The sequence below is a fragment of the Phaeoacremonium minimum genome (assembly GCF_000392275.1).
Source record: "Phaeoacremonium minimum UCRPA7 unplaced genomic scaffold PA7_03_scaffold_596, whole genome shotgun sequence".
Lineage (NCBI taxonomy): Eukaryota > Fungi > Ascomycota > Sordariomycetes > Togniniales > Togniniaceae > Phaeoacremonium > Phaeoacremonium minimum.
In genome coordinates, this window is record NW_006921498.1 from 10387 (window position 1) to 34771 (window position 24385).

Consider the following 24385-nt stretch of genomic DNA (forward strand, 5'->3'; position numbering starts at 1 on the left):
GTAGGCGGTAGCGATGTGGAATGAGCCACCTTCGACGGATAGCATGAGCCATTTGAACGTGTCACAGCATGTCCCCCAGAGACAACATTCGCAAACAAAGAGCCCGCAAGTAAATTGTCACGAAGCTTAGTAGAAGTGACCCAGAAGCTGCCAGTGTATCTGTCAGTGAAGGTACTCAACTGCTATTGCGCCATGATGTCTCCTCAGCACCAGTGTTAGTGAAGCTTATTGCCTCTCAAACACTCCAAAACAGATATAACAACAGCCCATACCAAGATGGGGGCATATCAAACTACCGGTGCACGGTTGAACAATTAACGTTAAGCTTAGGGGTAGTTTCCAGGTTGGGCTGCGATGTTAAAAGCAGCCAAGCCAGTCGGAATACGTCCAACGAGCCTAATCGAGCCGGTCGCCGAAAGGACTTCATTTCCGATGCAACTTCCGGCAAGAAACGGCCTGCTTGTGCCGGAAGCTAAAGATTATTCACAACGCCACTGTACACTAGGGCTGTTCTGTGTATCTTGAGTGTGAGACCGAACTGGCCGTGCATGTGGTGCGAGTCATGCCATCTTGCGGGAGACGAGACCCAGTTGAACGGCTGTGGCGCTGGTCAACGAACATGAACTTTTGTTAAAGCAGACCCTCATCATGACTGTGAAGAAGTCTTCATTACTTGAGGTCTGCTTGTAAGACTCTTAACGCCAGTATTCAATTGGGACTCTAGGAATGGGAAGATCAGTAGTGAGACTAACCCCTGAATCCAATACCCACCATATGCACGAGCTTAAGACGTACTCTGCAGGTACTTTACCAGGGTCACTCTTGATGGTTAGAGCTGAAATTCTGGTTGCCAAGCTCCAAAGGTTGCAAATCCTAGACTCGGTCGCCGGTTCTCGAAGGCAACGCTAAGGGACACTGTTCGCGCCTGGAGAGAATTGGAGACAGTCTAGACGTAGGCGGCGCTGATGTACCTCTTCTTCCCCATGTAAATAGGAAGGCCCTCTCTGCTCAGGAGAGGTTGAATGATTTCCTTTTACATGGTTGCTTTTTGACGATCGCCATCGAGCAAATGAAGATGGCTGACATCTCTCGGTCATCGATCCGAAGCACGGCGATTGCACTGATCATTTTGACAACAATCTCGATACTTGCCCGCATTGGAGGTGGATACAGTCAGTGGAGGCAGTTGCAAGTAGAAGACTTGTGGCTCGTGCTTTGCTATCTCTTTTTCATCACTATCGCCGTTCTGTATCTTTACATTGTGCCTGCGTTCTATCGTCTGACAGATCTTTCTGCTGGCGTGATCGAGCCATACCCAACGGCGAACGACGATGCTCTTTTCATCCAGAAAGGTCTTTTTGCGGCCTCGTCATGTCTGTGGTTCTGTCTTTGGTCGGCGAAGTTCTCACTCTTGTGCGTGTACAAGAAGTTGATGGACAAGCTGCCGTTGTATATTAAGCTTTGGTGGGCATTGGTCATATTCAGCGCTTTGGTAAGTTAAAGACGGCTGATTCAGTGGACTTCCTCCTATTACAAAGAAGTGGTCGACATTCGTGAGCTAATTCATTTGATTTAGGCTCTCGTCGGATGCATGGTTACTTTATTCTTAGCTTGCTCGAGTATGCATGCCTGGTTTTCAGTCGGACTCTGCTACACGCAACGGGACATCGTACATGCCGCAATCAGCATGTGGTACGCTTATGCGGTTGATGTCTTGACTGATTTACTGAGTAGGTCAATGTCATCTGATGGACACTGTTATCTACTGACTCAAGTACAGTCATGGCTCTACCGCTCCGTCTCATTATTGGCTTACAGATGCCAACTTCGAGAAAAGTCAGCGTTGCTGCACTGTTCTGCCTTGGATTTGTGTGCATCATCGCCTCTACGATACGTGTCACTCAGATTAGCAACGGTTCCAGCCAGCCGACAGTACCATGGCTGGCACTTTGGGGTACAATTGAGTCTGCTATCGGTAGGTCTTCCAGCTAACGGCCGTTCGAAAGCGTCCCTTGGTGATGGTCTAGAGCTAACATGATATCATCAAAGCCGTCATCATTGCCAGTGGACCCGGCCTTTATCGCATCATCAAGATGCATACCAATCGCGCGCAATATTATGGGAACGAGGTCAGCTCGAAGACTCCTCGTAGCCGCAGCAAAAGCAATGGCCGGACCATTGACAAAGATATCGACCTCAAGGCCTATCCACATGCATCAGTGAGCCGAGCTGAACCGAACAGCAGTCAAGAAGGCCTGGTGTACCCGGACGGTTCTAATGGTATAATGGTGACGAGAGCAGTCAAGATTGCTCGTTCTGAGGACGAGGGGAGTCTATAATCACAACGTCATCTCTTTTGCTCTTGTGTGTGCCAAATATCATTTGTTATAATGGGAGCGTCTGAGTTCCCCATAGCAAGCGTCGCAAGTGTCCGCCAAGTGACATTACTACCACTTGTCCTAGACTCTATATCGCAAGAAGAACCACTCCCTCCATCCATTTGAATTGTTTTTGCCTTTTGATAAGTGTTGTGCATACGGTGTGATGTAGAAGGCGCGCTGAGATGGGTCCTTCCGGCAAGATAGGTTTTGATGCTCAAATGCGTATTGTTCGGCCGATGGTCGGCCACTCGAGCTTGGCTAGAAGCCGGCCGGATAATTGCTACATCCCGCTACTCCTCGTACTGACCGGCCGATGAACGGCGCTAACCTTATCCATAATTAAACCACCCACTTCACCACATCTCGCGGACCATTTGAATATAGTTACGTGTCTCAGCTGCCGGTTCAATAGGGGCATCATGGGCTCGAATTTGTCTTCTGATATGCCCGTTGCGGAGGCCCCTACCTATTCTTTCGGCCGAGAAGTAAAAAAGCAATTTCTGTTTGATCCCAAGTGGACGAACCTGAATCATGGCAAGTTTGCAATTACCTCGAATTTGATAAGGTTACTGACCGAAGAAATCATAGGGTCTTTTGGCAGCATACCCAAAGTGATTCGAGATCGACTTCGGTTCTATCAAGACGCCTGTGAAGCTCGTCCCGATAAGTTCATTCGGTACGAGTATCCTCGTCTTCTGGATGAAGGTCGGCAAGTCGCCGCGGAACTCGTCAATGCGCCCTTAGAAACAATTGTTTTCGTCCAAAATGCTACCGTTGGTGTGAATACAGTTTTTCGTAATCTCAAATGGAGCGACGACGGAAAAGACGTCGTCTTGACGTTCTCCACAGTCTACGAGGCTTGTGGCAAGACTGTGGATTGTGTCGTAGACTACAATGATGGCCTTGTGACGAGTGAAGAGATTGAGCTTGCATATCCCATTGAAGACAAGGACATCATTGACAAGTTTCGAGACACGGTCCGAGAGATCGAGCATAGAGGAAAAAGAGTCAAAGCATGCATGTTTGACGTCGTCTCGTCCAGACCAGGGGTGCCATTCCCCTGGCATGATATGGTCCAAGCTTGCCGAGAGCTTGGGGTACTCAGTGTGGTGGACGGTGCACAAGGAATCGGGATGGTCCCTCTGGATCTTTCGGCCGCTGATCCGGATTTCTTCGTCTCAAATTGTCACAAATGGCTACACGTGCCTAGAGCATGTGCAATCTTCTATGTGCCGATTCGAAATCAGCATTTATTACCATCGACTGTCCCTACCAGTCACGGCTACCAGCCAAAACTTCATCAACGAATCTCCCCACTGCCACCAAATAGTAAAAGCCACTTTGTCAACAACTTCGAATACGTCGGAACATTAGATAATGCGCCTTATCTCTGTGTGGCTGACGCCATAAAATGGCGGAAGACCACTTTCGGTGGTGAAGACCGTATCTTAGCATACCTCTGGGACCTGAACAAGAAGGGCAGCAGTCTGATTGCGTCGAAGCTAGGGACTCATGTGCTGGATAATGCGCAAGGTACCATGACTAATTGCGCTATGGGCAATGTGGCCCTGCCGCTGTGGACAAGCCCTACCCAGCAAGCTATGCAAGAGGGAGGCACGGTTATTCCAACGCCAGAGATCAACCAAGCGTTCCAATGGATGCTAGAGACAATGGTCGAGGAGTATCAAACATTCATAGCCATGTATCTGCAGGACAATCGACTATGGGCGAGAATAAGCGCGCAGGTATATATAGAGTTGAAGGATTATGAATGGGCCGCGGAAACCCTGAGCGACTTATGTGCAAGAGTGGCAAAGAAAGAGTATATCAAACAAAGCCGAGAGAATTGACACAAACTCGTGCTTAGAGTAGAAAGTCAGGCGCTTGTATGGCAAGCATCGTCAATTTTATGGCATCACAGCATAATAGACTCGTTACTGAAGACTGTTGAAAACTCCGGCGGCTGTAGATGTGATATAGTAAAGAACGTCAGACGCTGAGACTGTAATCGGGGACTGCTAAGTCAAGAACCCCCGCACATTGACAAGATATTCAGATCGGTCCTAATAATCTTGAGTGTCAGAAATAAGGTTGACTATTCTCATACGTATAGTGTAAGTCACTGTTAGCTCACATGTCGCGATGTCTTGCATCAATTGACAGGTGCAGGTGCGTCAGATAATAACGTGGCGAAGGATTGAGCGCTGACCGAAACAGGGTGCGGTACGTAGATCTGGTCCTCTCAAGATTAGCGGGCCATTTGTAAGCTCGGCTGTTCCGGGCCACGCCAAGGGCGCATAAGTACTGATCTTCTTGGCAAGATAATCAGTACTTGAGCAAAATCTCAGAAACGCATGAAAATTATTCGTGAATGTGTAGGGGATCATCACGCTATCTTCGCTATCGATCTTGCTGATCAAGCTCCCATTTCTTTACTCGGTCATGAATGAGTCTTTGGCCTAAATTCGGCTGGTTCATCGAGTCCATATCTGAACGCCTAAAAAGGACTCACATTTCAAGGAGTTGAAGGAGCAAGTGACGTCTTTGCTGACACATTATCTGTGATGAGTGCCTAGGAGTCAGGCCGCGTAATCCCGCGGTGTGTCCGCGGTTGTGGCTTGCCAGAGTCGCATCCCTCTAGCGATCCTTGCAGAAATCGCAGAGCATGTACCTGTTAACGTCGCGTCTCGGCAAGTACTTGAAAAAATTATCAGATCTAAAATAACTCCGCATCGCAAAAGTCGTAATCCGACGTCGCTCGGAGCTCCGAGAAAAAGCCCTTTCGTAAACAAGCCGCCGTCATCGCTTCCTGGATGACTCAAGGGTCAGAAACGACGTTCTCACGAGCCTTAATTGAGCTTCAAGTGTTGCAAGAACTCAATTCTTATAGTGTTGCGACCCCCGTGTGTGTGGGAAGTGCAATTGCATGCGACTTGGCGTTCACTGAGCCCACTAGACCACGGAGCCGAAGTTTCCCCTGAGCACGCGACAGTCGCTGCCGATAGGACGTAGCTCGTCATCACCGAGCTCATCGCCCAGTATGTCCGAGACAGGTGCCGGCGACGAGCACTCATCACCGAGGACCGATCCGAACTCTCTTCATGACAGCGACAAGCCAGATCATTCAGATCAGCCCCCTCGCAAGCGCCAGCGCGTGCGACTCTCATGTTTGGAGTGTCGACGCAGAAAGCTGTCGTGCGACCGAGGCTTTCCCTGCGAGAGATGCTTGAAGTCGGGCACTCCAGATCGCTGCACTTACGAGACGCGACCTGGTATTGCTCCTCCAACAAAGACCGGCTTAGGTCTCTCATCTTTTGACGGACGTCTGTCTTTGCCAAATGGCCTCGGCGAGTCGCTCCTTCGCAAGGATTCCTTGCGAGATTATGATCGCATTCGGAGACTAGAGCTTGAGGTATCTACCCTCAAGAACCTACTGTTGAAGCAAGCAGGGAGTGATGGGAGCACGCTCGTAGAGCACTCTCCTTCCGCCCTGCGACTTGAACCCAGGGAGCAGATTACCGAGGAGTCAGTGCTGCCACCATTTCTTCAGTACCATGACGCCGGTGCCGACAAGGACGAGCTGCGCTTCTTCCGTGGCAAGGAGTTCAAGACTCGATATTTCGGGCCACACAATGCCTGTATGGCATTCAGTGAGCTCACTGGATTGACTCCATTCATGAGAGAAACAGCTGAGGAATGGCTTAAACCCCTTCACATCGCTCAAAATCCGAAAGATCGCCCGAAGAGGAAGGTCGAACGGGAGAAGAAGTATCAGGAGCCTGACCTAGAGCTTGAGGCTCTGCTTCCGTCCAAGAATGATACTGATGCTCTAGTCTCGGTTTATCTTGACCAATTTGAACAGCTGCACCGTATCATTCACATACCCTCTTTCCGCAGAGAATATGCCACCTTCTGGGACCCGACGAAACCAAGATATGCTGCCCTCACTGCTCTCGTTCTTTCAATGATGTCCATATCCAGCTGCATGAACAGCGGTTCGTCTCCATCCAAGTTTGTCGGGATGGTGTCTTGCTCTCATCAGACCGCTGAGAAGTGGATCAAGGCGTGTGAAGAGTGGCACCGACGACAGAGCCAGAAGCACCGAAAGCTCATCCACTACCAGATTTCGTGTCTACTTTATCTTGCCAAACGGGTCAACACAGTTAAGAAGAAGCGATTTTGGACTGGATCAGGTATCCTCGCTCGAGACGGCATATCCCTTGGCCTTCATCGAGATCCGGTTCACATGCTCAAAGCTAAGATTTCACCCTTCCACCAGGAAATGAGACGAAGAATCTGGGCAACTATTCAAGAGTTTGACTTCCAAGCTGCTTTTGACCATGGCCTCCCGACGATTGTCAGCTCCCTGCACTTTGACGTTAACCCGCCACGAAACCTTAACGATGAGGACTTTGATGAGGACAGCAGCGAATTGCCGCCATCTAAGCCAATCACCGAGTACACTATGGCTTCGTATCAGCATTTAGCTCGACAAAGCCTGCCACTCCGGCTCGAATTGGGTCGCCTACTGACCGGACCTCCGGAGGAGATCGATTACGAACAAGTCATTCGATACACGGACAGTATAACCCAGGAGATTGATTCGTTGCCCTCCTGGGATACCTCAGGAGATACTACCTCGGAGGGCTCCAAGAAACCCCTTCTAGCGTACACGCTGCTACATATTCAGCTGAGGCAGTATATCATCCCGCTACATCAGCCTTATCTTCGAATGCGCAAGGCGAATTCGCGCTATCAGTTTTCTGAGATCATGTACTACAATGCGGCACGAGACATGGTTCTGTTGCACGATAAATTGACCCAACAGGGTATCAGAACATTGAACTTCTTGCGTGAAGATGCCCTGACACTTGCCGTTAATCTTTGCAGTGTAACCTTGCTGCAGCCACGCGGCTCGACCAACATGATCATGGTTAACTCGCAACACACGATCAGCCTGTTGGAGAAGTGTCTGGCTATGAAGGAAGACCGCATCCTGCGCTGCGGCAACAACGAACCATGGGGCTACTCGATCATGTGTGCCGCGTATGGCTTGCTTGAGACGCATCTAGGCCTCAAGGATTCCCAAAGTGCCAAGTCTAGCTGCGCGGAGCGATTCATCAACCTCCACTATCGTCTTCTTGCCGGACAGGAACCTCCAATCTCCAGCCAGCAGTCCGATGTCGGCGTGGCTGCATCCACTCGCCCTGCCGTCCCAGACTTCTTTGAACGCGCCAAATCAGTCACGCCTTTGCCTCCTCTCGCTTCTCAGGGTTCAGTAACCCAGGTGGAAGTGCCTTCTACACCTTGGTGGTTGCCGAATGGTGACCCAACACCAACTGTGAGTCCCCTGTCGGTTCTACCTGTTATTGTAACAGGAATTAATAATTGCTCTCAGATGCAGCCAATCAATCCTGATTTCAGCATGGAACTCTTGGGCTTGAATTTGAACGAACTATGGGCCGACACCTATGATGGCTTCCCGTAGATCGACATTGTATGTTCGCCGGTTGGGTATTTGACTGAATACCCATTGTTTAGTTATAAAGTCTGGGTTTGGAAACTCGCAAGTAATGGATAATACACTGCTTTTCATGACAAGGCTTTGAATGATGGTTAGGGGCGAATGTTCTTCCACTTCATCGGGTTGCATAGACCCCCAGTAATGATACTTCGGAGATAGGATACCCCGCCTGTTTAGTTGGTGAATACTTGAATGAATATGAATCTCTTCTCCATAGAGAACGGCCTGATGTTTGCCTGATTTTACAATGGAGTCAATAACCCACCACGGTGTATAGCCGGAATGAACAAAAAGCATTCACAAACAAGTCACTTATGAGCTTATCATCTGCTGATTTATCTTTCAAGTGTCTCTGTGTTATATTGATTAAAGTAGAAGTGAATAATCCTCGAAGACTGATTATGATATTGCCGAAGCATTATGGACTTCTCTCAGTGTTCTACCCAATTGCTTCATTACAAAAGAAACTATTTGAGGTGAGTTGAACAGTTGTTGCTTTCGATTGGTTAGCTTGGAAATATTTTATATAGCAAATGAAATCTGGTTGTTATACCAGCAAACACACACTAGCCCATCTGCCCTCCGAAGCGCAACTTCCGTTTTGACCGGCTATCAGGTCCAACAACCAAAATATGAGAACTTCATCCTTACCTGCCGTTATTTTCTCAAATGAATGAACCAAGGTGTGAAACTCTTGTTACCTCCGTCATTTCATTCTATACTAAAAGCAAGTTGATTACCTCAGGAATACCAAGTTGAGGTCGTTACAGCCGCCCACCGTAGTGATCTCAACAACCTCGTATCCAATTCGACTCGCTGATCATTCAACACAAGATCAGCAGACTACTCCTCCTATCTATCACCAGAGATGACAACGGAGACACCGCGCTTCATAAATCGTGCATCTTGGTCTATTGGGTACGTGAATAACGTGAGCTTTAATTAGTTTCACTAAATTGACAATCGTTCAGACATCCTTCACTACATCTTAGGACGGAGGTGGCAACGCTGTATTACATCGAAGATATGGAGGCGCTTTTCATCAATAGCTATCTGTAAAACAATGGAGATTTACTTACACGAAAGCATAATCTTCGGGGAGCCCACGTTTTAACGAAGTGTTTTGAATGGTCGTGAGGCTCTCCATTTTTCTCGGTTTCCAAGTCCCCAGACTCTCTCAGCCATTGTCGGACTAGGTAAATAGCCAATGAGTGAGTTTTTAGACTTCGTATCCAGAAATTGCGAGTTCACGTAGGTCACAGAGTTGCAAATGAAGTAATGGGCTCTGTGGAGGAAAGATTCTAGAGTGTTTTTCAATTGAGATGCCTACCTGTTTTTAAGACCCAATTTTGAAGAAACAAAGAAAATGAAGCTAAGAGATGGCCAGTAAAGAACTCATTGATCGTGACGAGATGGGTCGGACATACGGTTGATGAAGAAAGCCGAAGCTTCCTCACTTCGTAGCCCGGCAAGCTGCCAAGGAGCGAGCCCATTGCGATTCCGGAGATACTCGTCAGCTCCATAAGAAAGTAGTAGCTCAATCATGTTGACGTTGCCGTCCACAACAGCAGAGTGGATCGGGGCATAGCCGTTCTGATTCTCCTGCGAGTTCGGGTTAGCCCGCCACATCAGGAGCGCCCTGGCACACTCAAGAGAACCGGGCCGTAGCACAGCAAGGTGCAGCGGCGTGTAGCCACCTCCGTTGCGGAGATCTGGAGCCGCACCTGCGCTCAGCAGTTTGTCAACAATGACGAGGTTCTTCATTCGTGCTGCCATGTGCAGCGCCGTGTCTTGGATGAGATTCGCGGCATTGAGATTCACTCGCATGCTGATGAGCCAATCGAAGATGTGCATCCATGGCGTATACGTACCAGGATTGATCAGGGGTAACGGATTGTTAGGGTTCTGGGCAATGGCGCGTTGGCGAGCAGCCTCAACGGTTGCTGAGATGTATGCGTTTGCGGCCACGAGGAGAGGAGTCCAGCCAAACTGGTTGGGGAGCTCGAGGCTTGCGCCGTTCTGAGCAAGCGCAATAAGATACTGCAACTGTCCCTTCTCAACAGCAACGTGAACCGCGGTGCTGCTTTCTCTGTTCCGAAGTCCGATGAAGACTGCCTTAGTGCCGGGTGCAAACGTAAAGACTTCGTCGCTGAGAAGATACTCGAGTATCTCGACCAAGCCGAGATGAGCGGCTTTGTGAAGGGCAGAGTCGTCGTTTTCGTCCCTGCAAAGGATGAGTACCTCGCCCTTGCTGAGTTCGTGCTTCGTAGACAGTGCCGTGAGAATTACCTTCAAATCATCGAGGTCTCCCCGCTGGGCAGCCTTCACGAGAGCTCGAGTCTCTGCTCGCTCATTGATGAGCGGGTTTTGACCGGGACCTGAGCTAGCCATGTTAGTTATGAAGTACTTTGAGATGTCTCAAGATATCTTGGGGGTCTTACCTTGGGCGAAAAGAGTCTGTATGACTGCTTTTTTGAGTCGATAGCAAGATAACGGGGTTGAGTTGATGGACGCGAAAAGTTGTTAATGGCTTGAGTGGTTCGGTATCACTCTAGTGAGATGGTGGAAGTTGCGGAATATATATAACTGTGTTGAACAAACGCTCTGAATTTTCGGAAGAATGACTGAACAAAAGATTTTTGAAAATGTCTTAAGGAAGACAAGAACGTTGTCCAATATGCTCTGAACAAGGCCGGTGAGATGATGTAGTGAGATTACGAAGGCCTTGTTTGAGGCATGTGCAAGACTGTTCTCATACATGATAAACAAAGAAGATAAACACATTACGAAAGAGAGAAAGGACTGCCTTGCTTGTTTCGGAAGTTATTGAGTATTTTGTTTTCTTGCCCATAAGTAAAGTTGCTCTTGAAGTATCTGGGCTCAAGGCGTGCGGCAACCTGGCTAACAAGGCCCTTTACGAGAACGGATAACATGAAAGGACCTCAGCTTTTGTGGAAACATGGTTTGCCTTCTGCAAATTTACTCAATGTTTATTTCTTCTTTTTGATGATATACAAGTAAATATTTGCCTGTACGCCTGAGAGACAAGAGCTTGTGCGGGAGCTATCAGCTGATACCCGCTTCAATCACCCTTACAGAGTTAACAATGCCTTTGTGGAATGCATTGTGAAAACACAACCACAAAGGCATTGTGAAAACACAACACACCCAAACAAAAGATTACTATGCACAACCAAATCACACCTGAGGAAATATGGATGAACCAGGGGAGCTGTTTAGGATGACTTGAGGCCTTGTCACGGGCCATAACAGTAAGGCAACTAAATTGGTGTGTGGCACCCCACAGCGGGAAAACGTGGCGTTGATCAACCGTTGCACCACATCTGCAAGAGAGTGCGCTGCGACGGCAGGCGGGGCCCCTACCCTGACCCTGCTTCATGCCTGTGACGTCAATCTCCTTGACATCCACATGCTCTCACAAACGCATCATCGTCGTCAGGTTCCCGGTTTCTAGTAAGGCCGCATCAGCCTTAAATATGCTGGCGATGGACGGATCGCCCCTAAGTAGCGTTCCATTATTGATGGATCTAACGTAGCATGCCGTGCAATCTTAACAAGACTACTTACAATTAGATCCAGACATCTAGACCTCTTAACCTCTTAATTGATCATCCATCCACTCTTGGTAAAGAACACACGAGCAGACCATCTGCCTTATCTTCCCAGCAAATCTACAACCGCAGACATGCCCGTAGGCTCAAACAACAGCATCCGCTCGCGCAACCTCCGCGCCGCCAAGGAGTCCGAGGTGCTCCTCTGGCGTGCGCTCTGCGACTCGGGCGAGGATGCCAAAGAGTACATCGAGGCAGACTGCTCGATGATCAACCCGCTGGTGCACCCCTCGGGCGAGAACACGCCGCTGCACTCGAAGAGCGAGCCCAGCCTCATGGAGGCCATGGACAAGCTGGAGCCCTGGAGCACCTATCGCATGCACAAGGACCCGGAGCCCCAGATCGTGGAGATAGACATGATGGCTGTGCAGATCATGTACCGGGTCACGGTGCAGCGCGTCGACGACGCGGGCAGGACCAAGCCGTACAGCGTCGACGCTCTCGTCACGAGCACGTGGAGGCAGGGCGCCGGGGGCGATTGGAAGCTGTGCGGGCAGATGTGCGTCCCGGAGTGAATGGACGCGGGTGCGCTGAGATCTGACAACGATTAATCGCGATGTGGGATGCGTCTTCTTTCAACTACGTAACTCTCCGGGTACTGGGCACGGGCATGTATTGTATTTCTAGCGTCACGGTCAAAAGGGATGGGTTGGCTGTTATTCCGAGCATCGATTTCCAATCACAGATGACGCGGCCGATTTGGCTGTTTCTAACAACACGTCCAGATTCCTTGTTGTACTCTCATCACTATTGTACATCGTTCCTCGCGGTTCCCTTAGCCTCCGCGATCAAAAACGCCGAAATTCCGTTGAGACGACCAATATGAAGGGCCGTGTGCTCAATAACTATGTATCTATGACCTGTGGCACATGAATGCACAGCAGCAAGTGACGCCGACAGGTCTACCAAGAATGCTCGCAAAAGATAACTCGGGCTCTTCTCAAGAGCTTCAACCCTGCAAAGCGAAATAAAACCGCGTTCCATCGTTGCGGACGTGATGCCATCAAGTGTATCTTGCAGACCTAGAAGCCTCGCTAACCCTCAAAACGCCGCAGAGACATCACGGACCACATGTCCATATTCATGAAAACAAATCCTTGCTACCTTCGTAATGTCATACGCCCAAGTCATATAGACTCCTCAAGTCCCCGCAGCTCCATTCTCACTCGCCCTTCTAAGGTTCAGCATCATCCTCTCTACAAGAGCCATTGAGTCGGGTTGCACCTCCGCAACTTCAGGAAACTCTCTCACATTCACACCATTGGCGGCTAAAGAGTAGTCGGGGGCAGGCTGTGGAGGTCTTGGCTCTTGCTTCAGAATGCGTGGCGGGGACTGTGGAGGGAAAAGTGATACTTGTGAAAGACTGGACCTAGGCGTATGTCCACGACTAGATCCACGGCTCGATGAGTGTGGTCGTCTAAACGGAGATTGTCTGGGGTCGGAAATCCGCCGGAGTTGCTGGTGAAGCTGCTGCTCAGGAGATTGATGTACTCCGTTTTCTTGCTCTGCTGAAAGCGGGGCAGGAGACGGCGTGGATAAGGAAGTTCTGTGGCCATTCACAGACTGTGGTCGTGAACCCACAGTGCCAGTAGAGTTGCTAGTAGCACCTGCTATTATAGAAGCTGCCGGATGCATCGTCGCCGGCGGACCAAGAGGACTAGACTGTTGAGGAGCCGTTGATACAGCCGACTTCCCAGGAGCTATTTGATTCATGTTGTGGTGGTAGTTGTGTTGCCAGGCAGCTCCAAATTGGGGCCGAATGGCAGGGTGGAGGGGGGCGGCCGGTGCAGAGGGCATACGGCGATGGACCTTGTTCGGAAACGGAGGAGGAGACATCGACAACGGCTTGTGAGCGGAGCCGTGTGACGATGAAGGTGACACTGCGCCCGACTTAGACCTGGAGTGCGAGGAACTGTATATCGACGATGCTGAGGAGCCCGTTGAGTTCGAGTAAGTGTGTGAGGGCGGGCGTGTCAAACCCTGAAGGCCACCGCCCAGCCCAAAGCTAAGACGGCGGTCCTTGAAAAGAGCATCCGGCTTGCTCATGAGATAATTACGGAGACTACCCTCATATCCGTTTGTAAACCCACCCCAAGTCGAGTAGGGTGTGCGGTAGCGAGAAGAATCCCTGAGAAGCATGTAAGTATCTAGACAGAGCTAATGGGTCATACCAAAACCTACCTATTGTGATGTACGTGGAAGAAGCTGTATTTCTGCCACGCATGCTGCAAAGGTTGCTGGGTGCCGCTTGACGATTGATTGATGAATTGTTGTTGTGGAGTGACCTGGGGTGCCTTGAACGCAATATTTGCACTGTACTGTCCTGATGACGCTGAGACAGGTGCAGCATGGATACTTTGTCCAGGCGTTGTATTTTGCCCTTGAGCGCTTGTATTCGCTGCCGCTGGAGCAAAGGGAGCTGTCGCATATGCACCTTGACCGTTATAACGAGGATCTGTGCCAAAGGGCAGCTGCTGATTGGGAGGGGTAGGATTCGGCACAAATTGCAGTGGTGTGTAATAGGGACTGACATAGCTATTGGTCTGGACCGGTTTCCGCGGCTTGTAGACATATGGCTTTTCGGCTTTCTGCGTCCCTGCGAGCCCAGCTTGTGATGCATGGGTTGCACTATATGATGGCCGAGCCTGAGTGCGTGGTGCTGGTGGTGGCTTCGGAATTGAGTCGAGGAAGTTACTCTTGAGGTTGTGCTGGGGCTTGCTTGGATCTTCCGTGTACTGAGCCTTGGATTCGGTCGAGGTTTTGCCCAGATAATGCCACACTTGATCTGTGTTGGACATCTTAACGTTGACTTGCGCCTTGTTCTCGCATTCTTCCGCTCCGCAGGTGTGGAACTCTGCCCAGGTGAATCCATCAACGAAGATGTCATCTGCACGAGGAACATCATCAACTTGTCTCTTGGCATTGAGTTTGTCCTTCGCCTTCTTAGTTAAGGGCATGGGTAATGCGTTTGCAGATGCCTTGGGAAGGTGGAAATCTGCAGGCTCGGGGAGAAGCAACCACTTCCAGTCTACCTCGACGCGGTCCCTATTGATTGTTAGTTTGATATACACCTGCGGATTCGAGCAACATACCCGTTAGGAATAATGTCAAGAAGGAGAGTGCGCTCGTCATGACGGTTCTCGACCACCACTCCGGCGAAGATGTCTCCCTTATAGTACTGCATTTGACAGATCTCGCCCTTCTTAAGTACTGCAGCAGCCTCCTGAATACGGCTATTCTCTTCAAGAGTGTCACCGTCCAACCTCTTGTCTCGCTTCGTTCTGTGGAACCGACAGCTGAACTCAAAGGCTTGTTCCTTGTACTCAGTACCATCTTCACCGAAAACTGGTACCTCGGCCTCTTCAATAAAGACTCCAGCTGCTGCTGCACAAGTTGCGTGATACGATCGTGCACACTTCTTCTGCGAGCACTGGAAGCATGCCCCCTTCTTCGACCGACAATACAAGCACTTGAGATCCAGGCGAGCTTTGTTGATATTGGCAGCATTTGTAACGACCTCTTTGCCGTCCTCCGTTTCGATATATGTCTCCGGAAGATACAGCGCACACATGCGATGAGCCTTGCGGCCGTCATCTGTTGGCAAGATCTCGGCGCCAGGTATGTCATTGGGACACAGACAGCAGATCGGCTCCGCTTGCGCCTTGAGTCTGAGTCGGATCTTCTTGGTCTTGACCTTACCGTCTTTATCGATCGTGACTCTCTTGCGCTTCTTACCGGGTGCTTTAATGCGTACGGCATGGCTTGAAGGAGGTGAAGGAAGGCCGGTTCCGTCTTCATCTTCTTCATCCTCCTCCTCGTCCTCATCTTCTGTCTCCTCGTATTCTGTTGACTCGCCGCGAAGCTTCCTTTCAATCTCGTACACATCGACCCACACACTGTCCTGTGCCTGCGCACACTCGCACTTCTTGGCGATCTTGCCCATTGGCAACCATGAGTCCAATGCAAAGTTCACCGCTTCGGCACAATTGTAGCCCAGGTTATATCCAGAGTGATATCCATACGGATAAGTGACAACGAATTCTCCGGGATAGGAGACACACTTGTTGACTTTGATGTTATAGTGCTGTTGTAGGTGGGCAGGTGATATTAAAAAGGCCTTGTGGCGAAGGAATTGATCACAAGCCTTTGCGTCAGTTGGCCAAATGCTCTTCATAGCAGCCTCGAAACGTCGAGCGTCTCCTTGTGAGATACTATACCACTGTTTCGGGGCACCGAAATGAAGATAGTTGATGCTATATAGATCAACATCTTCAAGATGCCAAGCAAATGTGGCCTTCCACATGCCAAGATAAAGGTACGCAGTGTTGACGCCAGGTACTTTGGTGCCGAGCACGTCAAGAAGGTTGGGTAGCTTGTTGAGGTTCCAAGACTCGGTTGACTCATCGAAGAGGGTTCCCATAAGGTCAGCACCGTACAGGGGAGGCGCGTAGGTCAGAGTCTTCCAGTATATCCTCTCTAGCTCTTCGCAACGCTCGGGGGTGTAATCGGACACATCCATACGGTAATCCCAGTCCTTGAAAGCGGCCTCGTCAATCTTTGCGGACCCCTCGCGTCTGCTATATTTGCGACGAGCTGAGGTGGACTGCATTTTTGGCTTTGCTTGTCGAGAGAACCCGCCCATTCTTCGAACCGTGGGAGGTTCGTCGCAATCTTCATCCTCTTCCTCCTTGATACCGGGATCTTGTTCTACAGATTCGACAACTTTGTCCTCGTTACCGTCCTTTTCGACCTCAGGTTTTGGGGATACTGGCGTCATAGGCCGCTCCTCCGCATCCGCTGTGTCTTCCTTGACAGTATCTTGCTTCGCCTTGCCTCGGGTGGCTCGCCCTCTGCGTGCTCGTCCCTTTTTCGTCGCTGGAGAATTCGAGGTAGTTGATGGAGCGGGCCGGGATCGGGGCGCAGGCTTAGGCTTGTCGGCGTTTGCGCGCCGTTCGCCTCGTCTGGCGGGAGGCTGATGCTCGCTCTGGTCGCAAAGCTGCCTCCACTGAGGTAGATTGTAGGAGCGCTGATGAAGGATATTGACTTGGCGGTATGTGCCATTGGACCCCATGATGTCCTGCTTGATTGGCTCCTTGACCTTGACTTGCTTGACCAATTCGTCCAGGGCTGGCAGAGAGTCCTTCCATTCCTGCGGCGGGATGACCTTGACGATTCCGGATCTCATGCCGTACGAGTCTATCTTCGTCATCTGCCATATATGTCAGTATCCGTGCAAACACAGGAGGGTCAATGCGAAAAGAGTGCATTCATACAAATCGTTTGAAGTCCTTGAACTGGTGCATGGTTGGTCTGAAGACAGGCACTGTGCCAGACCAATGGTCGGGCAAGACTTCGCCGATATCATCTTCTTCGGCCTCCTCCTCCTCCTGCGGCGGCTGCTGCTGCTCTTGCTCTTTCTGCTGTCGCTCTTCCTCCTCTCTGAAATCGGCGGTGATAGCGTCGTCGAGGTCGCTCAATTCGGAATCGCTGCCGTCCAGCTTGAGATCATTATCATTGTGCGAGTCGGGAGGCGAGTGCAAGCCGATGGACTTGGAGCTCTCGGCGAGAAGCTGGGCAGGGTGCACGACGGCGATTGTCGACTCATCCATCTCGATCTCCGTCCCCAACTCCAGGCCAGGCGCCGCAGCGCCGGTCGCTTCGGTCGACATGGCTGAGCTGTAGACCTACATGCGATCGGCCCGCGAGGAGATAAAGTCCAGGCTGCGAGGCCTTTGACTGCAGGATACGATACACAAGGGCCTGACTGTCTAGCGCAGCTGAAAACGAAAGAAACCCGGTAGGCGGCACAGAAAGGTCGGACAGTAGGACCGGATGGCAGGATGCGAATGGCAGATTGTAGGTCGGCTTAAGGTGAGATCAGTTTAGTGGTTGGAAGGGGCGAGGTTCTGTAGTGCGGAGATTAGATAGGTGCAGTAGTGAGTGCTAAGTGCTTGCAGATGGGAATGGGACAGACAGGCAAATTGGCACCACTTCAGGCGGGCGGGCATGCTCGGCGTGAGATTGGATGGGAAAGAGCACCAGGTAATAATGGAGGTCGAGTAGGTAGGTACGGTAAGAGAAGGGGGGGGGGGGGGGGGGGGGTATACCTGTCTGTCTGGCACCGCTACTCTGCTCTTTCCCACTCAAGTATGCAGCACAGAAAGAGGCAAGGTCTGGTAAGGTAAGGCAAGGCAAATCTGGCAGTGCTGCGCAAAAATGGGCCGATTCCCTTCGAATCTGGGCTGATGGCGGTGCAGGCAAGGGAACAGAGTACCGGGTCTATTCGCGGCTATTGAAGGTCAATGAGTTCACACTGTGAGCTACGGGCAGATCTGTGCGGTCTCCTACAGTGTTCCACTCAACTTCCTGATAGATGGCTCGCCCTCGAGTACATCTTACCCCTAGAAACCTTTGAATGTCTTGTCCTGCCTCCCTTGAGAAAGTTGCAGGGACGGCAATAATTATAAGGTAAATCCTGTGTAAAATAATATCACCTATAATCACACTGAGCTTCATTATTTTCATTATTTTCTCTCTACTTAGAACGGCAATCTGACTCAAGGTAGGATACGTTGGCACAATACCTACCTAAGTACCTATTCACATCCGGTTACCTGCAGGATTGGCAATGGTTTCCTGCATCCCGTCGACCTTGAACTTTGATGGCGGGCTGCTTCTACCCATGATTGGACTCGCCTATGCTCCTCAGCGCTGCCACTTGCTGGCATTTTCCAGACATTCTGCTTCTGATGTTGCAGGCCTGATTTTCCTTCCTCTTTCTTTTCCTTTGCCATTCCCAGGGCCACTTGCGAGAATGTGCGCCTCCCGTGTCATCATTGCGTCCACTAAAAAAGCTAGATCAGCCGCTAGTCTCGACTTATCTCAGCTCTTGATGCCCCAGGCACTGCCCGCCCAGTGGGATTCAGGAATCTAATCTTATCAATCTAGGAGTGCTCCATCCACCACCTGCAAGACCACCGAAGTGCTTTGTCTTGATCTGCATCTACCTAATTAATACCTGCTTAGGTAGTGTGTCGCCCCGGAGTCGGAGCATCAAGAGCGGACCTCCTTTGATTTCAGTCCTACCTAGGTAGACTCCATTCGTCAGATATATCGAATGGAGGACACTTGCAGTTGGAATTGTCAATTCATTGGAGGACAGTCCATTTACTGCATCCTGTCAAGATTCGTGATGGAGGAGAGCTCTGCAATAAGGCAGCCTCCCAAGTTGAGCTACATAAGCAAGCCAGGTGAGCGTGGGCTCTGGTCTATCATTCTCTTGCCTCCACCCACCCGTATTGAACTGTATCATGCTGTGCGAAGTACATGATACTTTTTGGCGAGAAACACCGTTTTATAGCCTTCGAGCTTTTCTCTGAAGGCACCAAGTACCCAACCCATTCCATTCGGAAAGCACTTTACTGGAGCTGCGATAACTCACAGGTGCTTATCGCGATTCTGGACGAGGGTGTCTGACAATCCTCCTGATTTCTGACCATAAGGACAAACAGCTGTTATGAGAACGGTCGGTTACCGCCAAAGAGCTATATAGAGTTATGTTCGACAGGAGCCCGAAAATTAACAACGTTCGGCAATGAGATGCGTTCAATCTCTGCTTTGGTGGTTACCATCTCATAGAATGTACATCACAACATCGAAGACAAGAGTTACCACCAGGATCCTTTACTAATATTAAGGGGTCCGGCCTCCACTAGAGACTATCCCTCAGGATAAGTCTCCTCTAGACTGATTTTCCTAGTGATACAGGTTTGAGAGTAAGCTCTTATTGGTTGGAGTCCTCACGACGACCGCGGTAGGGCACTCCGCCTCGGTGGCCACCACCACGTCCGCGTCCTCGGCCATCACCACGGAATCCTCCGCGTCCACGATGGCCACCACGGCCTCGGTAGCCTCCTTCACGATCCCCACGGCCACGGTGGCGGCCCTGCACCTGATGGAACCCGTCGTTGGGGTCGGCTGGGACTGGAGCCTCCGCGGGGACATCCGGCTGGTCATCGGCCCATGACTGGGTGTTGCTGACCGCCGCTGGGGTGGCATTGAGACCAGTTTCTGTCTCAGCAGGATCGCGAGGCACCTTCACGTCCACCCACTCCTGTGACATCGACAAGTCATTACCAGTGTCCCACTGAGTCTCGCCTGCCAGGTTAGCTGCGCTGTCGCCAACATCAGCATTGGCTGTCACGCCATTGATCGGGGACTCGGCGTGTCCGTTAGTAAAAGGTGTGTCGACAGCTGCCTCGATTTCAGTCAGGCCAGCGTGTGCGACCGTAGGGTCGGTCTGAGGAAGCTCGGTGGACTCAACAGGGGTTTCGGTCTGTTGAGGAGTAGCTTCGGTCTGGAAGAGAGGGGCGGCGTGGGCGACTGCTAGGGACTTGACATTGGCATCTGATAAGTATTAGCTAGGAGGGACTTTTCGACCGGATGAGTAAGTCTAGACATACAGGTCGTCTGGAGAGAGGTGCCGGACACGCTTGTGGTAGTGTCCTCAGAGCCGTCAACGAGCTTCAGCATGGTGTCAACTGCGTTCTCGTCACCAGAGTAGACATGTAGCAGGACACCCTCGAGAGCGAGATTCTCATCCGCCTCTGAGTTGGGCTCCTCGGCACGCTTAGCAGCAGCTAGGCGCAGGAACTGTGACAGCACCAGGAAGCCATCGTGTAGACCCTTCTTGGTATCTGCCTCAGCTTTCTCCTTGATCTCGGCAACGGCGTCCGCCTTCTCCTTCTGGAGCTTCTCGGTTAGAGTCTTCTCCAGCTCGGCCTTCTCTGAAGCTAGTCGTGATCGGTAGTCCTGGTCAAGCTTCTTGAACTGGGTCAACTGCTCCTCTAGTTGTGTGATCTGGCGCTGTAAGGTGGGGATGTTGAGGTAGGCGGCTTTCTGATCGGCATTAATGATCTTGGACTTGACAAGCTCGTCGAGAGACTTGTCCTTGTTGGTGGAAACGAGATTCTCGATTTTGGAGGAATTGGTCTGGGTTTTGCGTCATTAGTAGTGCGCTCGTTTGCTCAGGTGGAGAACGTCACTTACGATCTTTTTGTTGATGTTACGGATGTTCCTAGGCAACGAATTAGCACAAAGTGATGAAATTTTGAGAGCAGCCCTGAAAGTAGACTCACTTCTGCAGCTCGCGAATGTACGGGCTGTCCGAAGACTCGTCCTGAGCACCTTCGCCAGCGGCCACGGAGGCAGCCTTCTCGGGAGTCAGCGTAGCAGCAGGCGCCGGCGACTCAGTCCGCTCGCCCTTAGACTTCTTCTTTCGCGCGGCTTTGGACTCGGTGGAGGGGTTCTGGACGGCAGTCGGAGCAGCCATGATGAGGTCGTGGATATGCAGTAGTTTGTGAGGGTATGTGGGTTGTAGATGATGTGTTGCTAGGTGTTTGCAGGTAGAAGTTGTGTGTTTTTGCAGGAGCTCGAATTGGGCCCGGGCAGAAAAGTGGTGACAAAAAAAATAGGGACCAGGCGCAGCCGCTAAGATGCAAGACAGTCTCAAATCCACGCCCGCCTTGACGAAGTGCCGTAAATCGTTTGTCTTGAGAAAACAGCAATATCGGGTGATACAAAACTACAGGCTTAAGATTTTAATCGCAACTCTGTTGTTTACACTGGCTCTGCTTGCTCGCGTGCTGTCTCTGGGCTCTGTCGAAGTTGACACTTTTGCCTAGTGCGCATGTGCCCCCTGTCGAACACGGGCCAAATGCCGTCCCTGGACCATTTCTTAGAATCGTGGAGAAGCTCCAAGAACTGGATTAAGGCGTAAAGCTATGCTACGTGGGTATCGGCCAACTGAGTTCTACTCCTCCGCTAGGGTATTAAATATTAGTTATTGGAGGGTGAAGTTACTCAATGTTGAGAGTCGTAATACCATCGAGCTCTTGAATATTCCGTTATTACCTAGGTACTTTAGGTCTATCACCTTCTACAGAGGTAGTAAACCCTTGTTGAGGAGGTAGTGACACCCTACCGAACTACCATTCCTTACCCTGGCGGAGGAGTACATTACAAACTTGACCACAGAGTCTTTTGCATTTCATACAAAGACCATCGCGTGCTCTTTTGCTACATTGCTCGCAGTCTCAAAGTAGTCTTCTCAACGTAATCTCTGTACAAGAGTTTCCTACGCTTGCACTTCTAGCTAGCCTTCTGGTTATTTCTAGGCATCACGACCTTTAATGGGACCGACAAGCTGGCACCTCTATGATACTTGATCATAGTCTCTTCTGAGGATCCATTCGCGACATACTTCAGTCCTTGGCGAGCCCAGGCTCTGTGATATGTGCTCTCGTTCGTAGCTATCCTGCATGGGCCTACGGCGCTTGACGCCGATTATTCGCAAGAGACCGCTTTGCTGGCTGGATATGTAGTAATGTTGAATTCTGCTGTTTGGGGAGTGTCGTGGTCTCAACCCTTGAATCTCGCAAGTGTATCCTAGAAGGAAATACCTATTAGCCATGCGTCTTTTGCCCCGGTCGACTGTCCAGAGAGTACATACCCCAGTGACCTTTTTGACACTCCTTGCAGTGATGCCCCTCTCACCGCCTTGCTTCGATTCGATAGCCGCCTCCTTCATGAGACTGGACATAAGGTTAGCTGGTTTCGACCTCTCAAAACACCGAGATCATACGTTTGCATGAAAAGAACATAGTCGAGGAAGATCTGTCAGCGGTGAAATAGTTAGCTCATGTAGACTGGGACGCGTCTTGAGGGGTCATCGAACCATGACATCCACGTTTTTGCTGGCATTGCAATTGGAGTGGGCCTTCACAATCTTCTTGACCGTCGCTCTTGGATACAGCTTCTGCCCTGGCGCCATCTTGAAAGCTCTTTGCACTAAGCTTTCCGTTGTGGTGTTGATGATAGATAAGAGAACGTACGAGCGGGCCTTCAGTGTTGACTTTCTCTACCGCGCGTTCTCCGGGGAGAGCATGGTGAGGAACCAATCGGCTGGCGTAATGGTAAGTGTGGGGTGAGACAGTTGTCCGGGCTTGCTTATCGGGGTACCTGACCTGCCTTGTAGTAGCTCCGTGAGAGGCTAGCGCACACTGTCTGCCATATACTGTCTGAGGGTTTTGCGGCTTTGGTGGGACAAAGATACTAAAGGCTCTGGTATCAACCACCACTCGAACACACACACGTCCCTCCAGCAAGATAAATCATGGCCACCATGATGCAGAGACGTATGGTAAGTTTAATTCAACATTCAATTACTTCGTAGAGCCTGCTTATACTCCGTCTATCAGCTATCAAGAGAGGACGAGGCCGCGGTCGGCGACGAAGTAGAGGTTCGGCGGGAAGACCAGGACAAGATCAATAAATTCAGCCGCCTCCATCAGCGCGAACTCAATATTGAAGACGAACTGAAGATCAAGAGCGTATGGAAAGATATCTTTTCCGATTATCGTGAGAAACCGGGTGCTAATGATCTCTTCAGAAGGAGAGAGAAGAGCTGGAAGATATTACAACAGAGCTCGAGCTCGCAGACGAGGATGATACGGTGCCGTCAGTACCCCTGAGATACTAGACGCCTACACGCTGCTTGCTAACGTAGTTCCTACACAGATACAAGGTCGGCGATGCATTCTTCCACGTAAAAGTACCACAAGCTCAGGAGATGTTGGGCGTATCGTCAGCAAAGGTGGAGGAAGACATTGAAGAACTGGAGGACAAGCTGAACACAATAAAAGACGAGATGACACAACTGAAGGTTGAGCTGTATGCGAGATTTGGCAAGAGCATCAACCTCGAAACATAGACGAACAATACCCTGACGATTACGAACATTGCAATTCTTCTTTTCCAAACGTCTCATGACCCGTTGCTGGCCGACTCTAAGCGCGTCGAATCTGCCGAATACTACATCGTTCTGATACGCGATCTTCCAGAGACTTTGATCAGACAGCGCAGTTGCGCAATACTCCATGGCATATCTGCCATCGCGCCCTAAAGACGATCAAGGCACCCGATATCGCGGCGGGTGGGGTCACCGCGCATTGCTAATCCACCGTCCACTGAAGAGCTGTAGTGGGGCACCTCCGGCTCCGGGAGGGTGTCAGCATCCGAAAGGCAGGCTGTTGGAGCAGCCCCCGGCTAAGGAGATCCCCTCATGGTCAGTAGGTCGACGGCGCCCCATCGGTTATGACGGCAGCCGCCTTAGGTGATGCACCTAAAGCCTCGCCTGTGATCTTATTCCTGCCATGACCAATCAAGCCTTTGGAGAATCTGCTTGACTTTGCGGGGGGAATAGCGCCCCGGCGGGTTACACGCGGGCATCAATGGTTCGGAGACGGTGTACTCGCCCACTTTTTGCGTCTGTGGCTAGTAGCCCAAGACACACCCTGGACTCGTCAGTCCGCTCCTCAGTCTTTGTTCTTTTCTTGCCTTCGCTTTTTTCATTCTGCAGTTCCGTCAAAGTTTCATAGTGACGACTACACCGTCAGTTTTCATGGTATATTTCTTCCTCTTCGCCCCTTTATATGAACGACACAACGTCGGTGTTTCCTGCCCCTTCTGCTCCAATCCGCAATCCCCATTTCCCTCCTGCCAATCTCGATGGATGAAGACAAAGAAGTCCATGGTTTGGGAGCCGATCTTCGGCCACATCGCAGTCGTGAGTAAAGTCAATAACTCTTGTTCCACAGCTAAGTAACCGTTGAAGGCGGTGACAGTCGTATTTCACGGGTCGTGAGCGGAATCGATGAACAAGATGCAGCATCCAGGTATCGAGAGGAGGAAGCAGACAACCGTCTTCCCGAAGGCGATCATGGCTCAGCTTCTTCAAGCATCGACGAAAGGACAATTGTGGCTTGGGAACGAGGGGACCCAGAAAACCC

The 24385-nt window shown here is 50.6% G+C and overlaps 6 protein-coding genes across 6 annotated transcripts; 3 read left to right on the forward strand and 3 right to left on the reverse strand.

Annotated features, from left to right (window-relative positions):
• Positions 1-5421: 5421 nt before the first annotated feature.
• On the forward strand, positions 5422-7869 carry UCRPA7_8449 (putative c6 zinc finger domain containing protein; the record flags this gene model as incomplete). Its single annotated transcript, XM_007920962.1, has 2 exons — positions 5422-7722; positions 7780-7869. The coding sequence occupies 2 exons, from the start codon at positions 5422-5424 to the stop codon at positions 7867-7869; spliced, it is 2391 nt and encodes a 796-aa protein (XP_007919153.1).
• Positions 7870-9300: 1431 nt separating this feature from the next.
• UCRPA7_8450 lies at positions 9301-10296 on the reverse strand (the record flags this gene model as incomplete). Its single annotated transcript, XM_007920963.1, has 1 exon — positions 9301-10296. The coding sequence occupies one exon, from the start codon at positions 10294-10296 to the stop codon at positions 9301-9303; it is 996 nt and encodes a 331-aa protein (XP_007919154.1).
• A 1315-nt stretch (positions 10297-11611) lies between these two features.
• UCRPA7_8451 (hypothetical protein) lies at positions 11612-12052 on the forward strand (the record flags this gene model as incomplete). Its single annotated transcript, XM_007920964.1, has 1 exon — positions 11612-12052. The coding sequence occupies one exon, from the start codon at positions 11612-11614 to the stop codon at positions 12050-12052; it is 441 nt and encodes a 146-aa protein (XP_007919155.1).
• Positions 12053-14165: 2113 nt separating this feature from the next.
• On the reverse strand, positions 14166-17206 carry UCRPA7_8452 (hypothetical protein; the record flags this gene model as incomplete). The annotated part of the gene is made up of 4 exons (XM_007920965.1): positions 14166-14182; positions 14233-14582; positions 14630-16746; positions 16811-17206. The coding sequence occupies 4 exons, from the start codon at positions 17204-17206 to the stop codon at positions 14166-14168; spliced, it is 2880 nt and encodes a 959-aa protein (XP_007919156.1).
• A 2114-nt stretch (positions 17207-19320) lies between these two features.
• Positions 19321-20868, reverse strand: UCRPA7_8453 (hypothetical protein; the record flags this gene model as incomplete). The annotated part of the gene is made up of 4 exons (XM_007920966.1): positions 19321-19943; positions 20000-20528; positions 20586-20613; positions 20675-20868. The coding sequence occupies 4 exons, from the start codon at positions 20866-20868 to the stop codon at positions 19321-19323; spliced, it is 1374 nt and encodes a 457-aa protein (XP_007919157.1).
• Positions 20869-22710: 1842 nt separating this feature from the next.
• UCRPA7_8454 (putative prefoldin subunit 4 protein) lies at positions 22711-23307 on the forward strand (the record flags this gene model as incomplete). Its single annotated transcript, XM_007920967.1, has 4 exons — positions 22711-22737; positions 22796-22927; positions 22987-23054; positions 23115-23307. The coding sequence occupies 4 exons, from the start codon at positions 22711-22713 to the stop codon at positions 23305-23307; spliced, it is 420 nt and encodes a 139-aa protein (XP_007919158.1).
• Between the last annotated feature and the right edge of the window lie 1078 nt (positions 23308-24385).